Here is a 22,751-nt window from a genome sequence, read left to right on the forward strand (position 1 = left end):
AACAAACAAGAGGAAACTAATCAATGAAAATAAAATCTGATTATTGGCAATATTAGTAAAATTGACATACCTCAGGCTAGACTGAATAACAAAAAAGAAGGTATAGTATCATGAATGATTAAAGGGACTTCACTACAGATGCTACAGACAGACATTAAAAGGCTCATAGAAAATATTATAAATAGCTTTATGTCAATAAACATGATAACTTCAAAGAAATGAACAACTCTTTGAAAGAAAAATTTTGAAAACTGGCTCAAGAACATTAAAAAAACTGAGTAGTCCTGTATCAGTGAAAGAAACTGAACTCACAGTTAAAAACTTTCCAACAAAAAGTCCATATCTAAATGCCTTAATTGATGAATTCTATTAAACATTGAAAGAAAAAAATATTACCAGTCCTACACAAACTCTTTCAGAAAATACAGAAGAAAACAATAATTCCAAACTCAGATTATAAGGACAGGTTTACCAGCACACCAAAACAATTACAGGAAACCATAGACCAATACCTCTCATGAATATAAATTAAAAAATTCTTAACAAAATATTAGTAAGTTGAATAAAAAATAAATAAAAAGAATAATATGACTAAATGGGGTTAATCCCAGGAATGCCAAGTTGGTTTCACATCTGAAAGTCAACCAATAGAACTCACCATATTAATGAAGGAGAAAAATTATATGATCATTTTAATAGAAGCCAAGAATTTCACAAAAATGCATTAAGCAAAAACATTAAAGAAAACAGGAGGAGAGGGGATCTTCTTTAAACTTATAAAGGGTATCTCCAAAAACCTCCAACAAACATCATGCTTTATGGTGAAACACTGACTATTTCTCCCCTAAGATCAGGAACTAGCAAAGGATTTTCATGCCACGTCTGGTCGACACTGTGCTGGAGGTCTTATCAGTGCAAACATGTAGGAAAACAAAGACATACAAGGGCAAGAAGTAAAACTGTCTTCACGCAGAGAGGGCGTGATTACGTATACAGAAAAATCCCAAGAAATCAACAAAATAGCTGTTAGAACTGACAAATGAATTGAGAAAAGTCTCAGGATACACAGTAAATGCACAAAAAAATTGTATTTCTGTACTGTGATGGTTTTAAAATTTTCATATATTCTTTGACATTCTTCCCTTTAAAAGATAGATTCTAATTTCCTTTCCTTGTATGTGGGCTGATCATAATAATGTGCTTCTAATGAATAGAATGTGGTGGAAGTGACAATGTATGACTTCTGAGACTAGGTCATAATAGGCATTGCTACTTCTGCCTTGTTCTTTTGGATCACTTGGTCTGGGGGAGGCCGGACAACGCATCATGAGGGTACTTGAGCAGTCCTGTGGCGAGGCCCAAGGAGAGAACCAACTTGCCAGCACCGCCTGGTCAACCATGTAAGTGAGTCACCTTGGAAGTGTATCCTCTAGCTTCCGTTAAGCTGCCATGGATTTCATTCAGCCCCTCGGTCTTTGAGTCTTCAGCTAAAGACCTGTAAAGGTCTGTAAAGACACAGAGAAGTAGAGACAAGCCGTTCTCACTGTGTCCTAATCTAAATTCCTGGTCCACAGAAACCATGTGATACTAAATGATTATTTCATTTCAAGCCTCTAATTTTTGGAGTGGGTTGTTATGTAGCAAGAGATAAACTAGAAAAAGAAAGAACAATTGGAAAGGGAATAACATATCAATTCTGATCGGAGTAGCATCAAAAATTATTTAGATAGCAAAATAACTAAAGGTATGTAAGACCCTTATAATGAAAACTACAAAACACGGCTCAAGCTAAGGAAGACCTAAATAAACAGAGATACAGTATTTGAGGATTGAAAAACCCAGTATTATTGACATGTTGATTTACTCTGAATTGATTTAAAGATTCAGTGTAATCGAAATCAGTAGACCTTTGCAGTGAGGTCTTCATACACTGGTATTAGCTACATTTTTAGTGCTGCCATGCCCCATGGGATTTCTCTCTTTGTCTTACTTCCTTGGTTCGTGACTGCATAGCCAAAACCAATAGTTGGAGGAGGGCCGGCACAGGGCTGCTATCTTCCTCAGTTGTTAGGTAAAACAGACAATGGCCATTCAAAACCGGATGGGATGCTTCTAGAACAAGGTTAACTAGGGCTACCTTCTTTAGAGTTTCCAGAGCCCCAGGTGAGTTATTTTTTGCAGGGCTTCTGCCTATATAAACAATGTGATGAAGAGGTGAATTGCAAAATTCATAGGCCCATATGAGGTATAGAGACTTATAAGGCTCAGAATAATGGGTATCTCTCCTCCGGTCAGTACCTGTGAAGGTTCTTTGGAGTGTCCACGTGCCATCTCTGTTCATTCTTTATTATTGAAGTGCATTGTTCCTGAATAATTTTATATCACCCGCCACGAGAAAAAGGGAGCAATACTGTTATTATTCATGAAGCCAGGACTCTTCGTAACCTGTCTGTACTGAAACACCATAGATCCCTTTGCCTCTGCCGTTCCCTAACACTGTTTACGTAATGACTCTGCCAGTCTGCAATCCATCATGCCACCTGTGAACACTGGCTTCCGAGGACTCCCTCCGAGACCGTTACTGCTCTTGTTGACGATGACCATAGATGCCAATCCTGCCCAGAACATTAAGGAAAGAATGAATGATCTTCATTTCCTGGTCATGAAAGCGCCATTCAGAATTTCATAGCATCAGCGTACATCAACATATTTTCCTTCTGTGTCTGTCTTCTCTTGGACTCCTTATGCTGTAATCACTGCATTCCTAGAATGTGATTTCTTCCACACGGACTCTACCCTTCCTTCCACACACCCCTACCTATGGGCAGGACAGGGGAGAAGCCTTGGGCAGAGCCAGAAGGGCGCTCCCAATCTCACAAGGAATATCCACCCGGCGGAAGACTGGCCTGAGACAGTAGGGAGTTACCTCATGGGGCCTAAGATCTGCTGCAAAAGTCTGTTTGTCTTGTGGAGTGAGATTCTCCAAAGCCTCTGGAAGGGCCAGGCCTAGCCCTCCGCAGAGGACTGGCCAACACATGGTACAGAGCCTGCAGGGGTGAGGTGACCGCCCGAGGGGCCAGCCCTGGGGCACACAGTGAATGCCCTTGTTGCCTCCTTGCCACTCTCCAGTACTGTTGGCGGGGGGGGGGGGGGGGGGGGCGCCTCCGCACAGATGCTTAAGCCTGAGGGTGAGAGCGACCTTCGAGAGCCTAGAGCCCTGCACACATGCTGGGTCTGACACGAGCGCCACCTCAAATCATCCTGTCACCCACAGCCTGTCAGCTCACTCATGCAGCAAATACAGTGTGACGGCCAGCAGAAAGGATCTGCTCCCACCGGCTTGAGTCCCAGCGCTCCCCATGTTGACAAGCAATATCTTGTTGAATGTATGGGTGGGGGCGGAGGGGAAGAGCTCTCAAGAAAGGGACATGCAAGGACCAGGGGCCACATGGGTTCCTGTCTAAGCTTAGCCCCACTGGGATGGCTCTGCTATTCTGGCTAGTCCTGGGCACTAGAAGGGTATTTTGAAAATTCCTGTAACGGTGCTTCCTAAATAAGACACATAGGGGTGGGGACAATTTTTTTTTTTTTAAGTAGGCTACAGCGAGGGGCTCGAACTCAGACCCTGAGATCAAGACCTGAGCTGAGATCAAGAATTGGACCCTTAACTCACTAAACTACCCAGGCACCTGCTAAATAAGACATACATAGGACACATGTGCCTAGTACTGCCAGCCTGGCTGGTCTCGAGGTGCTGGAGGGGGCACTCAGGGAATACCGAGGAAGGCGCTACAAAGCTGGAACACCGCTCACCTGGGCCTGAGGGTAGTCCCGAGGTTTATCAGCACCTGGCACACTTGTGGTCTACTTTTGACTTTCTCAGGACATTTCATGTTAGTATCTTCAAGTGAAATATTTTCCCCAAAGGTAAAGGAAAGGCCTACTGAGTTTTTTTAAAAAACAGTCTGGAAAAGATGGAAACTATTAAGGTGACTATACCAAGTCACCTTACCTTTTCTGGATGAAGATGGGAGTCATTATATTAATTTGTTTCCTTGACATAACCACCTCCATTTTTATGGAGTCACCTGGGACGCTGGTGAGCACAGAGTGTGAGACTGACTTAGATAAGTCTGCGTGTGCTGGGTACTGTTTCTTCTATTCTCCTATGCTGGAGGACGACTTTGCAAGTGCCCTTCCGACAGCTCCCATTAGGTCATTAGCTCTCAAAGATTCTAGCTAGGACTACGGGAACCCATAGAAATTCCTGAATTGCTGGAGTAATTCAGCAGTCATTGTGGATACTGTTCTCTTCTTGGAGATGGATCTCAATATTCCTTCCACATCGTGACTGACCATCTACAAAACCTTACATGGCTTGAGGCACCTGGATTATTGCCTCAGGCTTCTAAATGTTCTCTTGGCAGCCACTCTCCTCCTCCTTCTCTTGTGGGCCCGGTAATTCTAAAACGCAAATCTATTAATGTCGCTTCAACCGCTTGTCGCTTGAATGGTCTTGCATTGTCCTCTATTCTCTCTTTCTGGACTTCTCCACATTGTTTTCTTGCCTACAGGCCTTTACACATGCTGCTTGGCCCACACAGAACATTTTATCGCCCCATTGTCCCCATTTGCTGGCTAATTTATGCTTGTTTTTGCACCTCAACTTAAATTTTACTTTCTCTTGGAAGCTATCGCAACATCCCCAAACTAGTCTTCCCTATTATTACACCAATCACGCTTTGATCATTGCTTTTTTATTTGTCTCTTCCACCAGAATACAAATTTTGTTAGAAAAGGGACCGCATCTGTCCTGTTTCCCTTCATAAATATTTTGCCTAACATGACAATTTCATAGAAAATTGTAGACGAATCAATAAATTACATAATGTTTACAACTTTATGAAGTCAGCCGTTATGTTAGTCTCATCCTACAGATGAGAAGACCAAGGCTCGCCAAAGTAAAATCGTTGGATTTCATACGTGGAGGAACAGTTTACGGCTGTCCAAGCTCTACCATTTTCCTTTTTGACAACCTCAAAACAAAAAAATGTCTTTGTGTCTTGAAGCTTTAGTGTTTTTCAGGACAATCATCTTGGTGGTCACTTCCACAGAACCGGGTAGGAGTGGGGGGTCATGATGTATTATAAAAGTACGGATAGGTGCATTTGAAATCTTCACAGGGCTATTTGTATCTTCAGTATAATGGTCTCTATACCATCCCAGTTACTGTCATCTTTCATACGTGTCTCAGCCACGTCACAAATATTTCATGACTTGATGTTTCTGTTCTGATTCAGCAATTCTTAATATCCTTAATATCCTTGCTCATATCACGAAGAGCCTCCAGGTCCTGACACCACACTCGTAATCCACTCCATCTACCACGGCACTCCCCCACCAACACCAACAACAAAGAGACAAGCCACCCAGCTTTGTTCCAGGATCGACAGCGTGCAGGGAATGAAGTTGATGGCAAAGCTTAGCTCCATACGTACTGCATGAATCCAAAGTGGCAGACAGATCCTTTAATCAAATAATTCTTTGTAATAGAAATGAGATCCTACACATTTTTCATGTTTTCTGCTGAGAACAAAACTGTCCAATTGAAGAAAATATGAATCACACTGCTACACTAGCTCAAGTAAAAACACCTTGGGGTTAAGAAAAAGGCTTGTTTTCTCTCAGTTCAAATGCTCTAAAAAAATTTCTATTATCGATGTATCTATTCTGGAAAGATAGATTCATATGTGCAAATGTTAACAGACTTATACATTTCAAAGGAAATTCCTCCATGAGTTTCCCCATCACCACCTTTGGGATCCAGGGTTATTAAGACTATGAAACAAGATCATTCCGCAGAGACGTCAAAGCAGTGCAGGTAACATCTGAACGTTGCATTTTATTGCAAATAAGAGGAAGAATATGAATATTTGACTGGCTTCGGTCTCTTGCTGTCCTTAAATTTCAGTCTAAAGGAATACAAAGAAGTCAAAACACAGTCTGACTCAGAGAGGAGTGCCCAGCCGCCTCAATACTAAAACAATTAAGCAAGCAACGACAAAGATGAAATCAAAGTGTTTTCTAAGGAAGGATCGGGTCCCAAGGATAGAAAGATACCAAGTTATGCCCACTGATCAGAACCCCTAATAGGATGCTATTAATACTACCAGAAATAATAATACCAGAAGGGGTAATGATACTCTGACAAAGGCAGATAGATACAACAGATGGTCGGTATAACCACCCTGTAAGTTACAAATATGGAATTAAAGGTCAGAAGTGTCCACCTCGTATCCGTGTTGGACTCTTAGATGCTTGGTAAGAATTTTCCCCTTGCCTTTACCTGTGATGTTCCCTGAAGAGGTTGCAAGCCTACAACTGAGGGGGCCCTTCCAGCTAGCAGACATGCTTTGTTAGGTTCACACAGTGGGGTTTGTTGAATCCATATTTCTATCTTCAGAAGTTGGAGGACCTGGTAACACTGACCTCCATAGTGCTGAGTGACAGCAGTCAGTGGGAGCTAAGCACTTGGCACCCTTCCAATGGGTCATGTGTTTGCTACAATTGTTTTCATTTTTATTTTCTTATACCAGCCTCCCTTTATCCATTTTACATCACCTGCCTGGCCCCTTTGAGAATAGGAACTTGCAACTCCCACTCCACAGAGACTGTCCTTCCCACCCGTCTCTACCTGTTCAAATTCTAGTCATCATTCATGGTTCATCTCAAGTGTCGGCCTTTCTTTCCTTTCCCTGACAATCCAGTATGAGCCGACCCTCTTTTGAATACTCATAACATTCCTTACATTTCGGCTGTAGCACGCACAGCACCCAGTAATAATACCATCATTATCTGTATTGTACTTATCTTGCTAGTGTAAGATTTATAAGCTTACACATTCATCCATCCATTCATTCAGCAAAAATTGATTAAGTCCAAGGTGCTTAACTAGGTTGAGTTCTGTGGATACTATGACGAATAAAAGAAACAGGCCCTCGAGGAGACACCGAGAGCAGGATCTCTGTTGCCCAACCTGGCTTCCACCTCACAGCCTAGGGAAGTGCCTCATACCTCACTCGGCATTTGTTGAAGTGAATTTTCAGCAGCTGTTAACTTTGTTTACACCATCCCATTAAATAAAAGCATTAGAGTTGTCTTTCTTCGAAAGGCATTCTGAAAATCAACTTTCGTTCATGCATACTAACCTCTAAAGATTTCTTCTCCCATTCCAGTTACTCTGAATCACCAAGGTTTCCTTCTGAAAGAATACTCGGGGTACTCCGACGTCCCTCTAAATTTATTTACCTGGGTAACTGCTGAAAGAGAGGCGACTACTGCTGGTGTCTTTATCTTTGATGTTGAAGTCCCAGTGTTTATATATCCTGAGCATGGCTGCGTATGTGTACCAGCTTGAGTGAGCAAAAAAGATGTTCTCAAATCCAGGAAGAACCTATAGCCAGAATCACAGTGAATGACGCAAAGGTATATAGATAACGGACTACAAGTGTGGGAAGTGCACAGGGGTTGTGTCAATTGGGTGTTCATTGCTATATTAGCAGCAAATATGGCCAAGGAGCACAGCATTAACCCTTAGTGTGCACAAAACAGACAGACTCTGTCCTCCGAGTATCCAAATGGAAGACTGTGGGAGGTGGGAGTGGTAGGTGCATATGGCATGGGAGGAATGGTGGAAGAAACAGAGGTAACATCATGTACTTCCAGTTCCCTCCATCAGCTCCTTCCAGTTCTTAACTTCTAGACGAAGGAACCATGAGCTGATAGATGGCTCGAGCCATGGTTGAGATGTGGCCACACTTGGGTTGATATAGAAAAAGTCTGCATGGCCCAGAGCAAGGAAGAAGAGAAAGGCTGCTATGTGTCTCACCTTAATAAGAGCAGAGCAGTGTCCCATGTCCCATCTCTTAAAAACCTTCAGGCTGGAATTTTTTGTGGGGGAAACCGAGGGAATCAGATCCAACAGATCTCCGATGGCATTCAGGAACTGAATCTGGAACAGGGTCATGGGCTGGGAAAGACAAAGACTGCTCTTAACACTGATTTGTGACAGATGGATGTCATTTTCTCGTTTTTCTGTTGTCAGGGATCCATTCAGTTATTCCTTTGGGAAGGGTCCCTAATGGAACAAATGCACTAGATTTTATTGTAGCTTATAAAAGAACTATTGGGGCGCTGGGTGGCTCCATCGTTAAGCGTCTGTCTTCGGCTCAGGTCATGATCCCAGGGTCCTGGGATCGAGCCCCTCATCGGGCTCCCTGCCCAGCGGGAAGCCTACTTCTCCCTCTCCCACTCCCCCTGCTTGTGTTCCCTCTCTCGCTATCTCTCTCTGTCAAATAAATAAAATCTTTTAAAAAAAATTTTTACCTTATGTAAGAGACGCTTTGGCATGTTTTGATACCCAAAACACTAGTGGTATTTGGGGCCAAATAACTCTTTCTTGTGCGGGGTTGTGCACTACAAAATATTAAGTAGCATCCCTGACCTCACCCCATTAGTATCAGCAACACCCTCCCGGTTTTAATGACCAGAAACGTCTCCAGGCATTGCCAGCGAGGCTCTGGAGGGAGACTGCCCAGAGTGGAGAATCACTGCTTTACAGCAAAATATTCAGCTAAGATGCTTTTTGATTTTGATTGTGGGCTTCACGTAGGACTAACTAGCTTGACAGCATTTACCTCAAAGCAATGATCAGACTTGAACGTGAACTTTATGCCAGCAAGAGTCAGTCCACCAGAGTAGCCGGGAACTGATCATCTACAAACTGGTTTTTAGGCAGAGTTGGTGAAAAGACAAACACCAATGACATGTTAACGAGAAAACAAAAGCAAAAAAAAAGCAAAAACCAGAACCTGAATATTTATGTATACATATTTTCTTTGTGTTGTCCTTTGAAAAAATAATAACTTTAATTATTCAAGATTTTAACAATTATGATGGGGGCACCTGGGTGGCTCAGTCAATTGAGCATCAGACTCTTGATTTCGGCTCAGGTCATGATTTTGGGGTCGTGGGATCGAGCCCCACGTCGAGCTCCAGGCTCCATGGGTAGTCTGTTTGGGATTCTCTCTCGGACTCTCCCTCTGCCCCTTCCCCTGCTCTCTCACTCCTACCCTCCATTTGCTCCTGTACCACCCTGCCTCCAATTTACCATTGATATTGCAATGTTATTTTAAAGATAATTTTCAATATTGTTGCCATTCTTTCAATATTCTTCTCATATTTTAAAGATAATATTCAATATTCTTGGCAATAATATTGCCAAATGCTGATATACATCTGAGCAGCTTTTTAAAAACCTTACCTTTGTCTTTTCTAACACAGCCCTCTTCATTGCTCCTACATACAGCCCATCCATTTGTGTCATAACATAGCCTGTATGTCTCCAAAACGGGTCATCCTTGTAATCTTTGATGTTTTTCCGGGTCCACTGATCCTGCTTCCTGCAAGAGAAATTAGATTTGCCATTTGCCCTACAGATCTCCATGGTTGCTTATCCAAAGCTAAATTAAACCCAGGCATTTAGAGATTATATATTCAGATATTTAGGCTAGTGTAATTTACATTCTGGATCTTGTAACATTCCAATCGCTTTGAAAGGCTATCGGCAAATCCTAAATGATTTTCAATTTCTTCCCAGGTCTATGACTCTTCCTTGATAGCTTCCTGCATGCTCTATCTAGGTCTCACATTTAGCTTCTTGCAATACTGAAATCTACAAAAGTCAAGGATAGGCCATCCAAATGCATTTCATATAAAACCACGATATCTCACTAAATCAGTACGGATAAGTCATTAATTTTTTTTTTTTTTGTATATGGAAGTCATGAAGTTAAAGAACAACAACAACAAAAAACTCCTAAGGACATGGGAGTTTATACATGTTTGTATTTCCCTCCGATCGTTTTCATAGTTTATGGTTCATTCTACTTCAGTTGCTGCCAGTAACTGCTCAACACCTCTGCCCTAGCATGCTTAGCAAGAGAGCCTTGCTTTTGATAGTCCTTCCGTTGTCTCTCCTCTTTCAGTTCTCTGCGCATTCTAGGGAATGGTTTGACATAATTTTGTATGCTGAAAGCGATTCTGATTTGTTCAGGCTATCTCCAGATCAGCCTGAGAATACAAGGTCATTGCTTCATGGCATCTAGCCCAATAATTTGTAAGGATGCTCTGTAGGACTTCAGCATTTGACGAAGAGGTTGCTTAGTGTATGATTTGGAGGGATAAACCAGGGGCCCTTTTGTCCCCAAACTAATCACAGTCCCAGCTATAAAACAAATCCCACATGTGAAAGGAACGGAAAACAACTTTTCTGAATATTGAGAATTTCTAAGTCTTTAGAAAACTTGATTACAATGGCCATGTTCTCCGAGGATGTTAAGAATAAGGACTAGATAACAGCCAGCACTCCAGCTGGGTTGAGTAAGCAGGCCCATGACACAGAAGCACCTCAGAGAGGCAGGAGGAGGGATCCCTGGAGGAGAGGGGCCCTCAGGCAGAAGCTTCTCAGGCATTTAACTTTGCCTTCCTTACGCTGATAGTATCTGCCTCCAGATGTGTAATCGATAATGATATTCAACCTGACCTTTGAAAGAGCCCAAATGAGAGGACATGTTGTTTGCAACCAGTTTTCACGTCATAACCAAAATGTGCTAAACCTTACTACGAGAGAAGCTCTGGAGTCCTGCCTAAGAAGTAGAAAAGAAAATTGGCCAAGGAAAAATTGCCGTTTGCAATGACAGATTCAGGCCCTGCAGTCTCAGTAACAACAAGAGGAAAGCTATTATACATACTCCATAAAATCTTGCACTTTATCCACGATGGAAGGTTTCTTAATCAGCTGTGGGTAGAGGTTAACGAAGTGGTCATACATGTGTCTGAAACAAGAGAAGAAAGCGGTTACGTTTCTATTTTTCTTCCTACAGTAGTCCATCATAGCAAATTATACAATTTTTGGACTAAGTATAAGGTTCCCCTATTGCAAAACTCCCCTATTTTTTAAAAAAATCAAATGCACAACTTAAAATTGAGAAATATTTCCAACATATAGAAAAGCATATAATAAAACCAACACCCAAGTATCTCTACCCAACTTTATTAAAGTCATTACATTTTGCCATGGTTGTGCAGATAGTTTTAAATAGAAACAAAACATTAGAGAGGGGCCTGGCTGGCTCAGTCAGTAGAGCCTGTAACTCCTGCTCTCCAGGTTGTGAGTTCGAGTCCCATGTTGGGAGTAGAGATTACTCAAAAGTAAAATCTTAAAAAAAAAAGAAAAACATTAGGTAGAGCTGAAGCCCCTGTGTACAGTTCTCAGACTCTAATTCCATACCCTTCTCCACGGAGGTAACTCCAATCTTGAATGGGTGATTTATTACTCTAATGCATGTTTCTATACCATCACTAGATATAGATTTATTTTATTTTTTAAGATTTTATTTATTTGTCAGAGAGAGAGAGTGTGTGTGCACAAGCAGGGGGAGCGGCAGGCTCCCAGCTGAGCAAGGAGCTTCATGTGGGACTTGATCCCAGGACCCTGGGATCATGACCTGAGCTGAAGGCAGATGCTTAACTGAAGGCAGGTGTCCCTCTTTCTAATAGCTTTTAAGATTATTTATCCCTGGGGCACCTGGGTGGCTCAGTCAGTTAAGTGCCTGACTCTTGATTTTGGCTCAGGTCATGATCTCAGGGTTGTGAGTTTAAGCCCCGTGTTGGGCTCCACACTGGCTGTGAAGCCTGCTTGAGGTTCTCTCTCTCCCTTTCCCTTTGCCCCTCCCCACTCCCTCTCTAAAAAAATTTTTTCTAAGATTATTTATCCCCAATTTTCTGTAGTTTCACTATGCTGTAGCAATTTAATAGATGTGTCTTCCAACTAAGGACTCTTGTCTTTTTAAATGTTGATAAATTCTTAACTATTACCCTGTCAGTTATAGCTTAGCTGCAATTTCCTCCAGCCTCTTTTTCTGGGATTCCTAATAGATGTAATTTGGAGTTTTTTAATCAAACTGCTCTATCTAATAGCAGGTCTCTAATTATTTTTACCCTTTATTTCTTTGGGGAATGTTTTATGTAAACTCCTCAATACTAATTTCCAATTCAGATTTTTTTCTCTGATTGTGTCCAGTTCAGGGTTTGCCTACTTATCAATTTTTTAATTTCCATAATTTTCATTTATAATTTTTCACAGTTTAAAAATATCTACCTGTCCTCTTATTTATTCCTTTTTTGTTTCATAAATTCTTCAAGTTTTACATCATTTATAACTAAGAGTGCCTTAGACATATTTAAAGCCTTTATTAAGCCAGTCTATGAAATTAATCTGGGGTGTTTTCATGACATTATTGTTGATTTTGTTGACTGTTTTTATCAGCACTCAATTTCTTTGTGTACTTTGGAACTTTGGTGTGCAAGCATTTCAAATTGTTTATACTCTCATATTCTCTCTCTCTCTCTCTACCTCCACCACCCCCGTCTCATTTTTCCCTAAGTGACTCCATCTGACTCTGTGAAAACCAGGTCTTACAATGGCTTTTTGGGGACTTCTTTCCCATGGGATGTTGCAGATGTTTCTGTACTTGAACCAGCACATGGGTGATTTGGTTCTTGTTGGCCCACCCCCAACCCCCCCAATTGTAAGCTCATGGTTTCTTATAATCTGTACACAAGGGTGCACATCAGTATAAATTATTCTGTGGCCTCTTAATTTTATAAACAGTCAAAGGCAGCAAGGTTACTTTGATTCAGCTCACTAAGTCCTGAGGCCTTCACTCATCAGAGGGATGGCTCTCTCTGCTTGTTTCATGCCAAGATCCCAGCGGATCCACACTTCATCCCTGTTTTCTGTTCCATTTCTGGCTCAAGAGATGTTTACTCTTGTTCTGGGACCCACTAGATTACTATAATGCTTTCTATATTTTATCGACTTTTTGCTATAAGTTTGGAGCGAAGTGGGTAACTTGTGAACCCCTTGTGCTCTCTGGACTGAAAATTTATCTAAGGTCCTGGTTCTGGTTTTTATCTGATGCTTTTTACAGACCGAGGAAGGTTGGCATTGTAAACAGGAGGCGACTCAGATTCCAAGAGCAGGAATTTGGCTCCCTATACTTTGGAACTTCAGATGTCCTTTATCTAGTAATTTCCAGAACTGAAACTGATAAAATGAAAATAGTTCTATTGCCAGTTAGGTAAACAACATTAAAATCCTTTAAAATCTTTTATTTTTATGATCCTTGAATTCAATAAATTCACCTCATGAGAGCTTCTCCTTCAAATTATTTCTAATTTTTTTTTAAAAAACTGCGTTATCCCATTTAACTTCTGTTCACATATTTTTTTTTTATGGTGGGTGCCATATTTATATTACTAAGTTCATCACGTTTCTCTATCCACCACCTCTGAAACTGAGGGAGAGAACAGCAATAAGACAAGACAGGTCTGTGGGTGACAAGAAAGGGACCCTCCACATGGGCTCACACTCCAGGTGAATGGAAAACAGAAGCTCCCTGTGAGTTTGATGATGTGATTTAGTTGCTTGAGGAGGAAACAACCCCATAGGTTGCCACCCCAGGGCTTCATGGGAAAGTGGAGATGGCTGCCTGGGCTGTCTGGGCTCATGAGCCCTGCGTACCTCAGTGAACTCTGGGGAGCAAACATTTTTTTGTATGGCCCGACGTGGAATAAGTGGACATTGGACCAGCTGGGGGCAGGACTACTTACACTTGTGGTAACTGTTCCCACCTCAGGTGACATTGATTATATAGCTGGAGACCAGGGACCCCACAGAAGCCTCATCAGATGTCACATAGGGAGACATCCAAGCTAAAGACTAAATAAGACTGTTCCAATTCGCTGGATGCCAGGGAAGGACAAAGGAAACCACTGATTAAACACCTCCCCTCCCTCCAAGATGCCGCAGGAATACCAATCCATTCTGAGATAAAATGTTTGGAAGAGGCATGAAACATTCTGAATGAACTCAGTTTAAATAATGAGTTATTTGGATAGAAATGGCTATGGTAACATGCTCAGCCATCAGGAGGAACGGTTTCTTAAAATGATTTATATGAAAATAAAGTTCTGTTTTGGAAAAAATAATTTGTAAGCATTGACCTACAAAGCTCATTTAGGTAAAGAAACAAACAAACAAAATTAGTACTTTTTACCCAAAGTCTTCATCCTTGTACCTTGCCCACTCTCCATCCAGAGTTCTAGAGCCTCTCAATTTTTTCAGTCTATTTTAAAATAGAGCTTGGTTTCTCAGCTGGAGTGATTTTTTCCCCCCACAGGGCATCTGACAACGTCTGTAGACATTTTTGGTTGTCACACTAGGGGGTGTGGGGGGGGAGGTGCTGCTGGCGTCTAGTGGGGAGAGGCCAGGGCTACTGCTAAACGACCTGCAATGCACAGGACAGCCCCCGCAACAAAGAATTATTCAACCCAAAATGTCAATAGTGCCGAGGCTGGACTCTGAAACAGAGGAACACGAATCTTGACTTGGGGCTGGTTGCTGAAGATGTCCACATAACAGTACACAGGACACATGGAGGTATCGATGGGTAACTGGGCTAGAATCATGGAACATTTCTCTTTTTTTGTTGGGGGTGGGCGGACCAGATTTTTCTATTCTGACATTCAGAGCAGGGGAAGAGAAACCTCCACCTTGTGATAATGGATCCGGCCCCCTTCAGGAGCCCTGAGGAATACAGTCCACTTTCATCAGGTTGAGGCCCTTCTCTGATCCCTGAGTCTGGGATCCTGCACTTTTGTGTGGTAGAGCAATACAGGACAGCAGTTAAGGGTAGAGACTTTGAATTCTGAGTTCAAAGGCTGACTCACTACTTCTAGGCTGTAAGACCGTAAGCAAGCTGCCCAACTTCTCCACGCTTCCAAATTCTCATCACGCAGAGCTAACACAAGGATGCACCTCACGGATGTGTTATGTTAATTTCAGCTCTGCGGTGTGTAAATCAGTAAGTTCCCCCTAAGCTGGCCAAGGCTTTGGTTGCCTTTACGACTCTTGGATGCGTGTGTATGTGAGAATCACGAAGACACACGCACTCCCACTCCCACCCTACCCTGAGTCTCTTTGTGTCACGTTAATACCATATCATTTAGCACCTGTCAGGTGCTGTCTTCTACTCTTTTCTACTTGCTTTAACTTTCTGGGTCTGAGGCCATCACAAGCTCCTGTAGAATTTCCTATAGCAATTAATCTATTTGCGTGTGTACGCGTACATGCAAGCTCGAACTCTGTAGGTAGGCGACGTGGTCATGCTTACTAACTGTGGGACTTTCAGCTTATTACTTAACTTCTCTGTGCTCAAGTTTTGCCAATAATAATGGGAATAATAACATGGATATCACAGTGCTGTGGAGTAAGTAATTTAACCTGTAAAATGCTTTGAACAGTGTCTGGCCCATTTTAAACGCCATGTAAGGGCCAGTCATCACCATCCCTGTCATCACCAGAAGGAGCAGGACTTTGTGGTTCATGGGAAGTTCCAAATAATTACTAGTTCATGGACCATTTGATATTTTTGAGGAGGGGAACGTGTCTCACTTATCTTTGCTTTGCCTACCATCTTGAGTGGGAAGCATATTGAGTTTCTAACCTCAAAGGAGCGAGTTGGGGATGTGGAAGAGATTCTTGAGGTATTTCTTGGTGGTAGGCCAGAAACCAAAAAGGGACCACCTTTGACTACTTCCTCTACGTGTGCCATGATCTTGCTAGAACCTCTTTTCATCATACCTTTAGCAGCTTTTGTGTCAGCATAATAACTTAAATGGAGTTCTCTTTGAAGTATGTACTCAGGAGCTAACTCACCCCCTTCCTTTCTCCCCCCCAGAGCCTGGCACAAAGCAGTGTAACATGTGTTGGTTGCAGCGAATTGGCTCGCTCCAACTAGATAATTCCAGAGGAGGTATTTCAGCCGCTGCCTCAGCCACACATGGGCTCAGCCACTCTATAAAAACTGGAGCAGACCTGGTACCCACACCCTCAGCATCATTCTTTCCAGAAAGGTTTCATGACTCATTTTATTAAAGCCAATGCGGGACTGTTTATCAGCTTTTACACATCATTAGTGAAACATGAGATACTCTGATTAGGGAGCCCAGCCCAACAAATTAAAAACAAAAGAAGAAACTCCATTTGGCTGCTAGAGACTGCATTACATGGAAATATGTACCTCACACTTTTGGTTCATCCCTAAAGAACTGGAACAGCACAGGATTCAATTAAGCCTAATCAGCATGTAATTAAGTAACTGCTGGGGGCAGAAGTGCTGTGCCAGGTGTCTGGGGTATATAAAGATGAATAAGATAGGGACCTGCCCCTAAAGCACTAACAGATGGTGGCGGGGAGAGATGGAGCTCAATACAGTGGGAACGGAATCAGAGAACGCTTTGAGGAGAGAGCATGTGAGATGGGTCTTGGGGGGCTGAGCAATATTTCAATTGGTGGAGATGGGAGAGGCTGCATCTGGCTCTCAGAGAACGCAGTCTAAGAGTTGCTGGAAAGGGATGTATGGCAGGCTGACGGGGCAGCGTGGGAGAGCTCAGGGGCCCACCTGGAAGGAATGTTTGTATGGTAATGGCAGTGTCCCTCAGGAAGTGGCTCCTCAGGAGATGGGTGGGGGCGGGAGAGCATGAGGAAGGGCAAGACAGTGAGAGAAGCCCTGGAAATGTCTAGAGCTGCCTCCCCCCATGCTGTGGCCGGACCTGATGCTTCCAGTGTACCCCGTGGGGTAACTGTGCAGCCACAGGACTGTAGATGGCCTAGAGCTTCGTGATAAAGTACAGAGGGCTAGGTCCAGGTTCCAATTGTTCTCTGGAGAGTGTTGTAAGAGTTCAAGGAGGCAACCAATTACTGAACACTTCAAATGAAATGATGGAGGATTTGAGGATATTTCTTTGTATGTTTTCACTTGGTCTCACAAGTATGTCATAGGTTAGATAGAGCAAATTATTTCCTCCAAGGTAGTTAAACCACGCTCTTTACCACAGTATCTCAACTGCTCCTGCCACAATACCCAACCTTGCGCACACCTCTTCCCCTCGAGGTTCTGGAGAATATAAGGAACGTCACTCCATTTTAAATGTGGTGATGTGGGAAGAACATGGCGGCCCTAAACTTCCCACCACTCTTAGCAGCTGCCTGAGCAACTTTGCAAGCTGAAAGGAAAACAAAGGGGGTGCGCCTCGGTTGCTCAGTTGGTTAAGCGTGGGACTCTTGGTTTCAGCTCAGGTCATGATCTCAGGGTCATGAGATTGAGCCCCGCTTGGGGCTCTGCACTGAGCACCAAGTCTGCTTGAGATTCTCTCCCTCTGCTTGCATGCACACCCATCCATGCTCTCTCTCTCAGATAAATAAATAAATCTTAAAGAAAAAAAAAAAAGGAAAACAAGGAAAGGTGGCTCTTTCTTTTGGCCTTTGGCATAAATTCACCTTCTCAGCCCAGGCTCAGACGCTTTTGCTCCAAGGCTGTGCCTTGGTAAGTGGAATCACACCTTGCAAACACCCCCAAGTCACAGTCCCCAGGAGTATAAGTTTCAGATGGAAGAAATGATGTGTATGCATGACGATGCTGTGCTTCTCAGACAGTGGAAGACAGTGTCGGTGACCGCACAGCTGTGCTGCCAACTGCAACAGGTCCTGGCGGTGCCTCCGGTCTGGGAGTCGCAATCCCGTGAATCCTTCCGGTATGCTCTCTATTCTGTCTCCCTCCTGAAGCTCTTGTCACTGGCAGGGCAGCCCAGCTTCTCCATTCCATTTCGCAGATCTCCTTCCTTCGAAATGAGCTCTTGGGCAACAGAATGTATGGCAAGCCTTCTTCTCCTGGACCAGATCAGAAGAGGGAGGAAATCGAGAGGCTCCTCCCTTCTTCTCTGTTCTCCAGCCCATTGCCAGGGTGTTCTTAGCATGCTGGGTCATGTCCCACTATTTGTCAGCTTCGAGCTAGGCACAGAGTAAGTCCTTTCAGTGCAAGCTGGGAAATCCCCCTACTTACCTGATTTTCCAGGCATGTGATTAGAATGACGGCCTCTTAAGAGGTGCTCATGGGAAACGCCCTTCTAACGATAGTTTTGGTTGTAATTCTTCCTTTTCCTCTTTTTGGTTCTGTTCTCCTTCCTCCCTTCCTTTTTCCCCCTTTTTGTCCTCTCCTCCTTCTCTTTCTCTTTTTTGTTCTCTTTCTTCTTCAAATAGACAAAAACCTGACTTCTCTCTTCAATCCAGCCCCTTTTGTTCTTCGTCACACTTCTTCCTGATCACCAACATCTTCTGTTCCATGAGATCTATCAAAGTCTCTGCAGGGCAGAGGTCCTCTCAAGACTCTTGGTACTGCGTATAGGGGAAGCCCGTCCTTGGAGCAGGTGACATCCTCGAATTCTCAGTACTGAATACCAAACAGAGACGTTGTCTTTCAAATTCAAGAAACCTTTGAGCACTCTATGATTGAAATGAAGAATGACAACTGCCTAACGGGCAGACTTCCATCCAAAGCCTTCCATGATACAGCCCCCATCTGCCTTTTTAAACCTGTGGTCCTCTGACTAATCAACGGAGCCTCCACCAGTCACTCATTTGTAAACGCACCTTACTCATTTCAAGCTTATTGCCTTTTTTCAGTACTTGGTTCTATTTTTTTCTGCCCAGAATTATTTTCATCCTCTTCCCAGCCAAGTCGAATGTTCTCACCCATCAAACACCAGACCCACAACTCACTCCTTCCTCAAAGGGTTCTTTGACTGTTCTGGCCCATGTGGTGCCTTCCTTTTGGACTGTTATAGTTATTTATGATTAAAGCACTCTTTCCAGGTTGTTCTCTGCAGGAGAAATGTTCCCAAGAAGAGTCTTAATGATCCAGTATTTTTCCTTAATGATCCAGTATTCACTGAGATTATTAGACCCACCTCTTCCTCACTCCTGATCATTCACGCTCACAGGCTGCTGCAACTGGTCTGAAGAGATGGAAGACTAAGTTGCCATATCCTCAAAATGGGACACAATATGCAGGAAGTTGTATGTATGTATGCATGTATTTATTTATAGGAAATGCGTGGGTGTGTGGTGGGGGGAGGGCCACAGGGAGAGGGAGGGAGAAGCTTAAGCAGGTTCCACACCCAGCACAGAACCAAAAGAGGGCTTGATCTCACCACCCTGAGATCATGACCTGAGCCAAAACAAGAGTTGGACTCTAAACCAACTGAACCACCCAGGAGCCCCAGGAAGTGGCTCCATCTTAAAAGACTCACACTTGTCGAATTTTTTTTGAAGAGACAGGGCAAAAATACAGAGTAAACAAACAAACAAACAAACCCCAGTTACTGAATAATAGCTATGTGTTTTTCTTCTAAGAAATAAAATTTAAGTATTTTTTACTCTAATGTAGAAGCATTTAAGATGTTACTAATAGAATCAATATTAACCCATATTTCTATGGATCTTCTCATCAATGGATAAGTATTCAAGGATAAGTCAATGCTTTATATTAAGAATAAGGGTAAAATGGGGGCGCCTGGGTGGCACAGCGGTTAAGCGTCTGCCTTCAGCTCAGGGCGTGATCCCAGCGTTATGGGATCGAGCCCCACATCAGGCTCTTCTGCTATGAGCCTGCTTCTTCCTCTCCCTCTCCCTGCTTGTGTTCTCTCTCTCGCTGGCTGTCTCTATCTCTGTCAAATAAATAAATAAAATCTAAAAAAAAAAAAAAAAGAAAGAATAAGCATAAAATGATAAGGTCACCCCTAGGAGTGAGATGTTAAAATTTATGTTTTCCTGAGACATAAGAATATCAGAATTTCCACCTTTGTCAGAAGCCTTCTGGCAAACTCCACACCTCCTGCTGTGATACTCGTACTCACAGAAGACATGCTCATCCTTACAACTGTCTCAGACTAGAGCTGCTCCCTCAAATCATAGTCTCCCTTAAAGGCCCATTATGTATAGCATTCATGACAACCTAATGTATTTATAGCCATACAACTTCAGCCCAAATTATTTCTTTAAACTTGCAACTCAATTTAAATAATGCAATCAGAAGTAGTAGAAATACAGTAAATACAGATTTGTAGAGAAGGATGAAAAGTTCAGATTATATATTATATATATTTATATTTATATAACATAGTTTTAAACATTTTTTTTAAAAAATTTATTTTATTTTGGGGGGTAGGGGCAGAGGGAGAAGGAGAGAGAAACTTAAGCAGGCTCCACACCCAGCTCAGAACCTGACAAGGGGCTCAGTCTCACGATCCTGAGATCGTCACTTGAGCCAAAATCAAGAATCGGATGCTTAACCAATTGAGCCACCCAGGCTCATGTTTTTAAAATCTTAATCCAGTCATAAAGTTTTATACATCTCAGAGTAGTATATCATTAAGGGGACCTGTATGGTAACAGAAATTTGGTGCAAAAAAGAAAAACAGGAATTTCTAGTTCGTTAAAAAAGAGCTATCAGAGCCCAAGAACTAGTTATTCAAAATTTGATATAATCTCCAGCACTTAGAAACAAATTAAGATCAGTACTGCACTTATTAAGGTGACTTACTAAGGTGGTAACAGCACACAATAGGGTTTGGTTAAACTGTCCTCAACAATCTAGGTCACAGAAAATAGAAGAAAAAAGCCAAATCGTCAAGACACTTTTATATCAAAGAAAGGATGAGGCTTGATTAAATGAGTTGCAACCTTCTTTTCCTTAAAGAGATTATCTCAAAAAGGGATGTGTCCTGATTGTGTTATTATTAATTACATCCTTGTTATTTTCATAAGACACGGGAAAGATTATGAATTAAGTAACAATAGAACTGGAAGGAATATTTATATTAGACATCAGAATATCAATTTAAAATCTTTGCCCACTTGAAAGTATTGTTTTAAGACTGTTGAAAAAAATGCTCTTACATTTTAAATTTAATGAATACTCTGTGTTTTGTGTTCCTCGGTCACTCCACCCATCATTTTCTTTCTACAAGACAATAAATAGCTAGTAGGATAAAATGGCTTAGCTGTATTTTAAAACAGTTTCACAAAAAGTAAAGATTTTAAGTGCCACGAGAAAGGAAGAATGCCACAGCTGGGGGCTTTGTTTCTTCCAAGGCAGGTACTGATTAGAGGTGACAATGTGATTCTGATCATGTTTCTATCCCACGAGGAGGACCTCAGACTACTTTCCAGTTCTAATGTCTGATGTCAGGAAGACAAGAGCCAATGGTGGACAGAGAAAAGGACAGAGTCGCCTGGTAGTTCTCCACCACGCCTGAAGTACTTACGGGGCAGTGAGGTAACCCTCCAAAAAGCCAGCCACAAACATGGTGATGTCATTGCTCAGAGTCTGAGACCCATACCCCGCTCTGATCTCCAGGATGCCCCAGCCTGTGGTTTGCATAGAGTCATTGTAAAAGCCATAGGCATCCCCATTCCTGTCCAGTACGTTTTTGACTTGCACTGTCTTTTCAGCAGGCATCCAGTATGCAGTTGCATAGTAGACTTCTGGAAGAAAAGAAAAAGCAGTGATAATAGAATGCCATTTACCTGATTTGCTGATGCATTTTTTCCCACATAACCAACAATTCCAACACATTTGCTTTTAAAGAATTCCATTCTACTAGAATTGGGAAATCTGCCACTATAGTTAGTCCTTGTTATAAGTGGGGAAAAACCAGAGCCTAATCAAGGGGGATGAGCTCAGAGCACAGTGAACTAGGTCAAAAGTGGGGGGAAGTAATTACAGCATCATAGAGGGGGGTCTAAATGCTTCATCCTCAGAGATGGGATTCTGGACAAGGCCAGAGCTGGAGACCTTGCCCAGCTCTTACTTCAACCAAGGATAGGGTTCAGGTACCTGGTCTGCAACATTTTTGATCCCCAAGTCAGTTGGACCAAAGCATCCATATTCTCAAGCTTCTTATCCTATCTTTCTTGCCTAATTTTTCACACATGACCTTAGATTCCTATTTTGCAGGGAAAAAAACCAAACTATCACCTGTGAGCCTCTCAAGTTCTTGATAATTTTGTGAGTTTATCCTTACAAATCCTATAGCCATCTCTCTCTTCTGGTTCACCTCAATCCCTCTACCCATGCTATGGATTGACTCCTCTCACTTTCCTTGGGAACTCTGCTCCATCCTGTGTCTTCTTGCTCTTGTACCCTAATGTTTCCTTCCCGCAGTGGCTCTTCCTGCTTTAGGGAACTGACATGCTCCATTGTCTCATGGCTAAGGGCAAACCAATCACAGAAGTTGTCTCTGGATCCTGGGACCAGATCTGCCCATTGCCAGAATCTCTCACTCCTTTCATGAAATTATTACAAGTACTATAAGGCACGCTGTGTCAGGGACTAACCTAGGTTCTGGTGAAAGAGCTGTGAATATGACTGGCCCATTTTCAAACCTCATCCTTTAGAAAGAGGAACACACACACCACTTCCTCATCTTCCTCCCATCAGCCGGCGGCAGCTGGCATCCATGGCCAGCCTGCTTCTGACACTGCTCTGGGTTGGGTCATTAATAACATCCTTGAATCCTAATGTCACATGAACTGCCAAGAGCATTTGACTCTGGTGACCACTTGTTGTTGGAACTCCTTCCTCCCACGTATCTGGGACAACATAAGTCTCCTGAATCTCCTCCTTCCCTGCCTGCTTTCCTCCTCGTTGTCCTCACGGTTCCTCTTTATCTTGTACACCCGACAGCACACTTGGTAACACCACCTAGATGATTCCATAAGCAAAAGA

The 22,751-nt window shown here is 42.6% G+C and overlaps 1 protein-coding gene across 1 annotated transcript in view; it reads right to left on the reverse strand.

Moving 5' to 3' along the window:
- PLBD1 (phospholipase B domain containing 1) overlaps window positions 1–22,415 on the reverse strand; it is a 37,857-nt gene extending 15,442 nt beyond the window's left edge. The window contains exons 1-6 of the mRNA XM_034646031.1: window positions 22,361–22,415; window positions 21,289–21,508; window positions 10,812–10,895; window positions 9,323–9,461; window positions 7,889–8,029; window positions 7,309–7,453 (exon numbers count right to left, since the gene is read on the reverse strand). Of these exons, the coding sequence (XP_034501922.1) occupies window positions 7,309–7,453; window positions 7,889–8,029; window positions 9,323–9,461; window positions 10,812–10,895; window positions 21,289–21,508; window positions 22,361–22,400 (769 nt within the window). The 5' untranslated portion in view covers window positions 22,401–22,415. The remainder of the gene's footprint in view (window positions 1–7,308; window positions 7,454–7,888; window positions 8,030–9,322; window positions 9,462–10,811; window positions 10,896–21,288; window positions 21,509–22,360) is intronic.
- Between the last annotated feature and the right edge of the window lie 336 nt (window positions 22,416–22,751).

This window comes from Ailuropoda melanoleuca, chromosome 16, assembly GCF_002007445.2.
Source record: "Ailuropoda melanoleuca isolate Jingjing chromosome 16, ASM200744v2, whole genome shotgun sequence".
Taxonomy (NCBI): domain Eukaryota; kingdom Metazoa; phylum Chordata; class Mammalia; order Carnivora; family Ursidae; genus Ailuropoda; species Ailuropoda melanoleuca.